General features: G+C 36.1%; 1 protein-coding gene across 4 annotated transcripts in view; it reads left to right on the top strand.

Moving 5' to 3' along the window:
- Positions 1-4,350, top strand: part of phldb3 (pleckstrin homology-like domain, family B, member 3) — a 34,112-nt gene extending 29,762 nt beyond the window's left edge. For all 4 annotated transcript variants that reach the window (XM_016466895.1, XM_016466894.1, XM_016466893.1 and 1 more), the window contains 4 exons: positions 1,287-1,421; positions 3,324-3,528; positions 3,825-3,910; positions 4,021-4,350. In XM_016466895.1, coding sequence (XP_016322381.1) covers positions 1,287-1,421; positions 3,324-3,528; positions 3,825-3,910; positions 4,021-4,155 — 561 coding nt within the window. In that variant the 3' untranslated portion in view covers positions 4,156-4,350. The remainder of the gene's footprint in view (positions 1-1,286; positions 1,422-3,323; positions 3,529-3,824; positions 3,911-4,020) is intronic.
- Positions 4,351-8,948: the final 4,598 nt, after the last annotated feature.

Below are 8,948 nucleotides of genomic sequence, written 5' to 3' on the forward strand. Positions count from 1 at the left end.
CAGCATATTATTATGATTTCTGAAGATCATGTGACACTGAAGACTGGAGTAATGATGCTGAAAATACAGCTGCGCATCACAGAAATACATTACATTTTAATGTATATTAAAATAGAAAAACTTTATTTTACATCATAATAATATTTCACAACATTACATTTTTTCCTGTATTTTTGATCAAATAAATGCAGCTTTGATGAGCAGAAGAAACTCCTGTAAAAAAATTAAAAATCGTTCTGATCCCAAACTTTTGTATATATATTTAGTATTATACTTGTAGTATATATATTTGGCCATTTTTGTATATATTTAAAAATATATTTATACATTTAAAATATATTTTAAAAAATATACATAAAATGGCCAAAAACTGTGTATATGTTTCAAAATATATTTTCTACCAATATATTTTTTGGGCCATTTTTTGCATATTTTTGAAAATGCATTCTAAATGTATAAATATATTTCAGTCCAAGAAAATGCATTCACATATGTCACATTTGAAGAAAAACTTGATTTGTTGTCTATAAGACGTGTGAACATAAAACACAACTGAAAAAACCTCAGCAAGGAACATAATTTAAAATGCTCCAAAAAATGAAATGTTACAATATATAAAAATATTAAACATTATTAAATCATCTACATTTAACCTCTAGTAAGCCATCCACATTTGTATTTAGCCTAAATGTAGGCTACTGTAAGACTGGAAATGTATTTTCTTGCCCCTGAAATACATTTAGAAATATATTTTGGTATATGAAGGTTGAAACTAAATATATTTTCTGTTTCAAAACTATATTTCATTGAGCTTCGCTGTTTGCAACATATATATTTAATGGCCATATGGGTCATCATTTGTTAAAGAGCTCACAAGAGACTTGTGTGTGTTTGCCTTTCTAAGATCATTTAAACAAAATCACATTCATGTTTGTGCTGTTGCTTTGAATGACTTCTGTGATTGGAATTCATTTGATCATCACATGACTGATATTCAGACCAATCATGCAGCAGTTCAGTAAACAACACCTTTGTTTACCTTTACATTTATTCATTTATCTTTCATCCAAAGTGACTTAGAAATGAGGAGCATCATAAGCAATATTCTTAGACTCAGTCCCTTGTTTGACACTAAATTAGGACACAGTGATGTGAAAGTGAGTCTCAATACTGAGACTAAATTTGGCCTCCAAAGCACATTTCTTTCCTCCAGTGAGAACAGTTCTAAATAAAACCAAGCTTGTGTCTGAATCAGAGTCGTGACGGTGGTCTCTGTCTGCGTACAGGAGGAGAGACAGCGGCTGCTGGCAGAACAACGCCGACAGAAAGAGCAGGAGTCTCTTAAAATAAAGACAGACGCATCAAAACCAGACGATGATGAGGAGCGACTGCAGATAAACTCAACACACAGAAACCTGGAGGTACTTCTGCTGATTATGAGACTACTTAAAGAAACAGTTCACCAAAAAATGAAAATGTGCTCACCCTCAGTTCATCAGAGATTAGGATGAGTTTGTTTCTTCATCAGAATTGGAGAAATGTAGCATTGCATCAGTGTCTCTGCAAGTGAATGGGTGCCGTCAGAATGAGAGTCCAAACAGCTGATAAAAACATCACAATAATCACAAGTAACCCACACATTCCAGTCCATCAGTTAACCTCTGGAGAAGACAAAAGCTGAAACTAATTCAGCATTAAGACATTTTTAACTAAAATACACTGAGTCCATAATCCATAATAACGCTTCCTCCAGTGAAAATGTTCCTCTGCTGTTGTCTCTCACATCAAAATCCAGCCACATATTTGTTTAGAGCTGTTTAAACGCTGCTTGATCTGTGCAGATTTCTCTCCTGATTCAGACCAGAACACTTTTTCACTGGAGGAAGCGTTATTATGGATTCTGGACTCAGTGTATTTTAGTTAAAAACGTCTTAATGCTGGATTAGTTTCAGCTTTTGTCTTCTCCAGATGTTAACTGATGGACTGGAGTGCTGTGGATTACTTGTGGATTATTGTGATGTTTTTATCAGCTGTTTGGACTCTCATTCTGACGGCACCCATTCACTGCAGAGACATGCAATGCAGCATTTTCAGCTAATTTGCATCTCCTTTAAAGGAATAGATCATCATAGACATCTTTAACTCACCCTTGTATTTTTACTTTCATGAAACAAATGTTGATGTGAGGCAGAATGACTGACCTCGTTTTGTTTAGTTTTTTTTGCATATAATGAAACTGTTTAGGGATTTATTCTTTCAAACTCAAAGTCCAAATGAATCATGCACTGTACTCAGTCTAAAGTCATATGATGTTTTTCAAGTCAAGTCACATTTATTTCTATAGCGCTTCACAGTAATAAACAGGAAAATAACAGTGTTGATGATTTAAAATCCATCAATTATGAAACAAACTCAGGTTTAGCTGTAAAGCGGCTCTACAGGAGACAATAGAGTCATTATTCAGATCGATTCAGTTCAGGTTTTGTTCTCATCTGATAATATCAGTGCAGTCAAATCAATAACATAACTGAATATTAACTGTGTTTTGTGTGAGGAACAGACCTGAAAATCGTCCTTGTGTTTATCATGGTGAAAGAGAGTGAATAAGAGTGTTTGGTTTGATATGAACATTTGATTTTACCATTTTTAAATTCATTTTGGCAAAAACGGCACAGAAACTGTTGACTGTTTCCATCAGTTTACCTGAATCTGAAGTAGTTTTAGCTTTGTATTGTGATTGTGCTTGTGTTTTTGTGTTCTTGTGTTCAAGTATAAATAAAAAAAAATAATACAAAATAAAGTAATGATATTAATAAAAACAGTATTCTTCCACCAAACAATGTAGCTCCTCAGAAACAGTTGTGGTTGCAACAAAGTGGTTGCCGAGCAACACACAAACGTAAACAAAGGTGTGTGTTACTTTGTAGAGTCATTTACAACAGCTTCGAACGCGGCTCAGCCAATCAGAATCAAGCACCGGAACTCTCCGTTTTATAATTCTATTTTATCTATTTGTTGTTGTTTTTTTATTTAAAAAAATAAAACATGATCCTTTAAGACTTGCACTCTATTTGTTTTCTAACTGCTTGTTTTCTATAAAAAAGGCCTCTAACTTTAGCTTTGCTCTGTTCTTTTTCTATTCTATGTATCTGTTTTCTTTTTATCTATTATATAATTAACAAAAACCTTGCTAGGTGCACTAACTGAGACTTGTTATAGCACTTGTGTATCATTGCTCTTTTGTTGTTTTGATTGCTTCCATTGTCCTCATTTGGATAAAAGCGGCTGCTAAATGACTAAACGTAATGCAAATGTGTTCTTAGGGCGTCCCACTGTCTCTGACGGTGAACTTTGACCTGCGGGCTCACGTGGAGGCTCTGGGTCATAACGTGTTGGGCTGTATGGGGGTCAATCTGTCTCCCCGGAGGTGCGGCGGCTTTCTGACCAAACGAGGAGGACGAGTGAAGACCTGGAGGAGGAGGTGGTTCATCTTCGATCTGGACCACCAGAGACTGGCCTACTACACCGGTGAGAGACACACAAACACCTCCTGCACAGCCAATGCTGCTTTCACCAGCTCAGCTAAAATGATTTGTAAAATATCGGCATATCGGATATCAGCAAAAATCTAATATCGTGCATCCCTAGTTGTTTTAATGCGTGATTTCTTTCTGAAGGCCTGCACAGCCAATGCTGCTTTCACCAGCTCCATATCTGCATTTGGGAACGCAATATCACTTTGAATCGCTGCATTAGCGCACTAAAGGATCTTCAGCGTATGATCCTGTGCTGAAATCTCACTGCTCTTCTCTTTGTTTCGTCAGAACTCGATGAGAAGAAACTCAAAGGCGTGATTTACTTCCAGGCCATCAAGGAGGTTTATTACGACCATCTGCGAACAGCTACATCAGTGAGTTCATAACCACACACACAAAACTAACCCTAACCAACTCTAGAGTGGACTGTGTTACTGTCAGATTCTTTAAAATCACATTTCAGATGTTTGTTGTTGGTTCTCAGTCTCCGCGGCCGAGCCTCACCTTCTGCGTCAAAACCTACGAACGTCTCTTTTTCCTGGTGGCTCACAGCGCTGAAGCCATGAGGATCTGGATGGATGTTATAGTCACGGCCACAGACGAACACAGCAGATACTGAGGAGCAGAGCCCGCTGGGATACGCTGTGACTGACTGACAGTGGTTTGTGTTCTGCTGCCACCTGCTGTTACACTACCAGAACACACCTCAGTGGCTGACACTTTATTTATTACTGTTATATGTTCATTTTTGTCATATTTTGCTATTGAAAAGGGGGAAAGAATCCTGCAAAGGGTTAATAAATATTTACATTCCGAACAAGGTGTCAGAACTTACACATGTGACCGACTGATGCACCCGTTTCATTCAAGACAGAACCAGGAGTTCAGTGTTATTCTGTGTACACGGCGCAGGGGAAGGAAAAATATAAAGAAATATTACCGCAGCTCCAAAATACAAATAGAAATCTATATTCAAGAAATAAAAATAAGACATGTAGAACATCTTCAGCATCGTCCTACAGATGTGAAAGGACTTCAGCCTCCTCAAAAAATAGAGGTGGCTCTGGCCCTTCTTGTAGATGGCTTCAGAGTTTTTAGTCCAGTTTATTGTTCATGTGGTCTCATGTGGATTGTTACATTTGTACAAGAAGAACGTTTTTATATTAAAGACAAACAAGCAAGCCCTGCCCAGATTTAAAAAGTAACTCAAAAGTAACGTAACACATTAATTTCCATAAAAAGTAACTAACGTAATTAGTTACTTTTTAAGGGAGTAACGCAATATTGTAATGCATTACTTTTAAAAGTAACTTTCCCCAACGCTGCCAATAAGACGGATAGCTCACACGCGCGCTCATGGTGTGCTAGCGATTAGATCAAGTCAGCAGTGTGGTCATTCTTGAAGCCAACTTTTGCCAGAATGATGATTAGATTCACTGTTTTGGTTTGCCGCGTTTAATTTGAGAATGCACGTACAAGATGATGCATCCGGTGTGCGATAGAGTTAAGCTGGCTGCACACTAGACGATTTTCAAATCTTAAAAGATTTTAAAACCATGGGAGACCACAGACATGAAGACAGGTCAGTATAATCCTCTGAATGCGCACACTAGATGATTCGACCAGACCACGAGACCACACACGTGTCGATTGTAGGAACGATTTCACAGTGACACGAGATCTCACGGACACTCGCGAGATCAAACGTGACTAGAGAAGAAAAACAAATAGAGGACAATCGATGTTGTCGGCTGGCTCTCCCGGCGCGAGTTCTGTTGTACAGTGAAAAACAAAGTATAGAAAAGAATATGGGTGATGTTCTCTGCTTTCATGGCATGTTTGTGGCTGCCAAGTTTCAGCTATAGAAGAAGGCACGCTTGCTCGCTCTAATTGGCTATCGCGGGTATCACGTCAGAGGCAGCCCGATCAAGAGTCGTAAATATCGTTCGGGGGTGCAAATCGGCCTTAAAATTCTCTAGTGTGCGGCCAGCCTTAACAGTTTCTAGCGCGTCCGGTAAGGCGTTTTATTTACTTAGGGGGCGCTGTTGGCCTACTTGTAATAAAATGAAAGTGTGTTTCCGAATAAAAAAAACAGCATCGCAGTATTTACATGAATAAAAATCACAAACATGACACTTGTGGGTTATACAAACGGATTATGAAAACGTAAATATAAGGAGCTCTAAAAGATTTTCAGAATTTTTACAGCTCTTCTGCTTTAGACCATCTACTAATGTTAAAACCACAAATCAAATGTTGTTTCAACTGCATCTGTCTGAGAAAAAAACAGCAGAGATTGATTTTATTACAGTTATTTTCAAGGTTTTCAATGTACTCTCATTAAAAAAATAACTTTAATAAAGTTTATTACTCCTAACAAATATGTTTTTGCTCAAAACTAACCAAAATTAAAAAATAATTTGTTTATAATTTCCACATGGGAGAGACTTGGTGTTGTTTCAAAACAAAGGGAAATATATATCTGTATCGGCATCGGCTAAAATGATCGTAAAATATTTACGTATTTTACTGTATTTTTGTAAAATATCGGCATATCGGATATCAGCAAAAATCTAATATCGTGCATCCCTAGTTGTTTTGATGTGTGATTTCTTTCTGAAGTGTGTGTGTGTGTGTGTGTGTGTGTGTGTACATGTGTGTGTGAGTGTGTGTGTGTGTGTTCAGGTGAACGAAGCGCTTGCTGTTCTTCAGTCTCATCAGCCGATGGAAGCGGCTCAGATATCGTTTAGCAGCCCTGCTATTCAAGCCGTCTGAGACACAGATATCAATGACCACACACAGAATTAATATTCATTTGATTTAAAACACTTTTTTTTAAATTAATTTAATAATTCAGTGTCTATTAAAAATATTGTTGTGATAAATAAATATGTTTGCAAATATGTATTTTTTTCTGGTTTGCTTTTTGCAAGGCATTTTTATTCGTTTTGTTTGTTTGTTTGTTTTTGTTTTTAAATCGCAGTGCATACTTCATTTTCCACATTAAAGTTAAGTCGAGGCAGATGTAACCTGTGCAATAAAAAGCTATTGTCACTAAATACAAACAGTTCACTGGGTACTACTTTTAGTGTAATTAATTTAATTAACTTTATTGGCATGATTGTGTTTACATACAATATTGCCAAACCATTAAAACAAAAACAAAAAATCAATTAATATAAATGCACATAAATGCAAATAATGCATTAATACAATACAAGCATTATTAATGCAATGCATTTTTTATGCTTTTTGTTTCAAAGAAATGTATCATTAGTTTACTTCCATAACAGTGAAAGTAAATTTCGCACTAATGGGTCAACGGGCATTTAGTTATGCTGCTAGGAATCAATTACAAGATAAGTTATGCTTAAAAGAGTTGGTATCACTAAATTATTTTAAATGTATTTTAAAGGATCTAGTTGTAGAGTCATTTGATTGTAAATGTTTTGAGTGATTTGTGTTATGTTTCAATGTATTTTGTTTTATGTGTAACTAAATGTGCTGCCTATCTTGGCCAGGACCCTCTTGTAAACGAGATTTTAAATCTCAAGTGTTTTTAATTCCTTGGTAAATAAAGGTTTAATAATTTAATCATAAAAATCCACTAAAAAAAAAAAGGTTTAATACGGGTTGTTTCCAAAGTCAATGAGTAATTGGGTTAAAGGGATAGTTCACCCAAAATGAAAATGTGATGTTTATCTGCTTACCCCCAGGGCATCCAAGATGTAGGTGACTTTGTTTCTTCAGTAGAACACAAATGATGATTTTTAACTCCAGCCGTTGCAGTCTGTCAGTCGTATAATGCATGGCAATGGTAACAAAATCTATGAGAGTAAAAAAAACATGCACAGACAAATCCAAATTAAACCCTGCGGCTCGTGACGATACATTGATGTCCTAAGACACGAAACGATCGGTTTGTGCCAGAAACCGAACAGTATTTATATCATATTTTACCTCTAATACACCACTATGTCCAACTGTCTTTGTGCGCGCGCAGGCATCCGGTGCGTGAGGTGTGTACGCGCTCTGGCGTAGTTTACGCAAGCGCCGGAAGTGATCTCTCGCGCGTATATGGGGGTAAGCAGATAAACATCACATTTTCATTTTTGGGTGAACTATCCCTTTAAGGAAAGTAAATATACAATATAACTAACAAACAAGAAGAAAAATATTTCTTAAAATAAGAGTGCTCTGTCTACTGTATGACAAGTGACACATAATCCGGATTATGAATATAGTGTAAGTATAGCAAGAAATCAGACAGACTAACTTATTGCAGATCATAGACAAGCTGTATTTTTATGAAAGGAAAACTAGATGAGCATATAGAATAATTGCGGCTTTTAATTTCACAAATCTGTCTTCTTTTCTAACAATTTCTGATTTTTTTTCCTCAGAATTGCGATTTTTTTTTAGCTATAAATTCTGAGTTTATATCTAACAAATATTAGTTTTTAGAATTGCAAGGAAAAAAGACAAAGATAAAAATTCGTAAATACATTTGTTTATTTATTATTAATTTGTTTATTAATAAATTTGTTATTAATCCTCCATGTAAATCAAAATGGCTTAAACCTCATTGTATATCTTGGCATAGCATTTGGATATGACCATATAAATATGTTATTTCTAATAAAAATAAGTACTTTACAAAATTATTCACAGATGTTATCCTGCAAATGCAGCCGTTAGCAGATATATTCATAGTGTTTGTGATGAATGTACCTTTTGTAACATATCAGTTGAAGAAATTGAACATTTATTTTTCTATTGCCCTTTTTATATTTCATTTTGGATTGATCTTAAGATAGACATAAAAAAAAAGCCCTTAATTTTGAACCTCATTTTGATTCTGCAGAACTGTCTGTTTAGCCCCGCCCACCAATTATACAGAACTGTCTGTTTAGCCCCGCCCACCGATTATACAGAACTGTCTGTTAAGCCCCGCCCACCGATTTTACAGAACTGTCTGTTTAGCTCCTCCCACCGATTCTGCATCGTTGCCTGTTTAGCCCCGCCCACCGATTCTACATCACTGCCTGTTTCGTAGTCTATGCAGAAACCAAATTATGAAGATAAGACGCTGTGCAGTGCCAAGTTGTAGAAAAACAGTCTCTTCATTGCCTTCCTTCTGATCCAACGTTAGGAAAGAGTGAATTAACTTTATTTTTAATGAAGATCCAGACCACATCAGTAAGAACTCGGTCTTTTGATCACTTCATCTTACATTTACATTTAGTCATTTTGCAGACGCTTTTATCCAAAGTGACTTACAATTGGGGGATACATAAAGCGATTCTTCTTAAAGAGGCAAACAGACACAGGAAGTGCTTGTAATACCAAGTTTCTAGACATTGTTCAAATAAGTACAAGCTAGAAAGAGAAGGAATAAATAAAGAGAGAGAA

This window comes from Sinocyclocheilus anshuiensis, unplaced genomic scaffold, assembly GCF_001515605.1.
Source record: "Sinocyclocheilus anshuiensis isolate Anshui unplaced genomic scaffold, SAMN03320099.WGS_v1.1 scaffold480, whole genome shotgun sequence".
Classification (NCBI taxonomy): Eukaryota; Metazoa; Chordata; class Actinopteri; order Cypriniformes; family Cyprinidae; genus Sinocyclocheilus; species Sinocyclocheilus anshuiensis.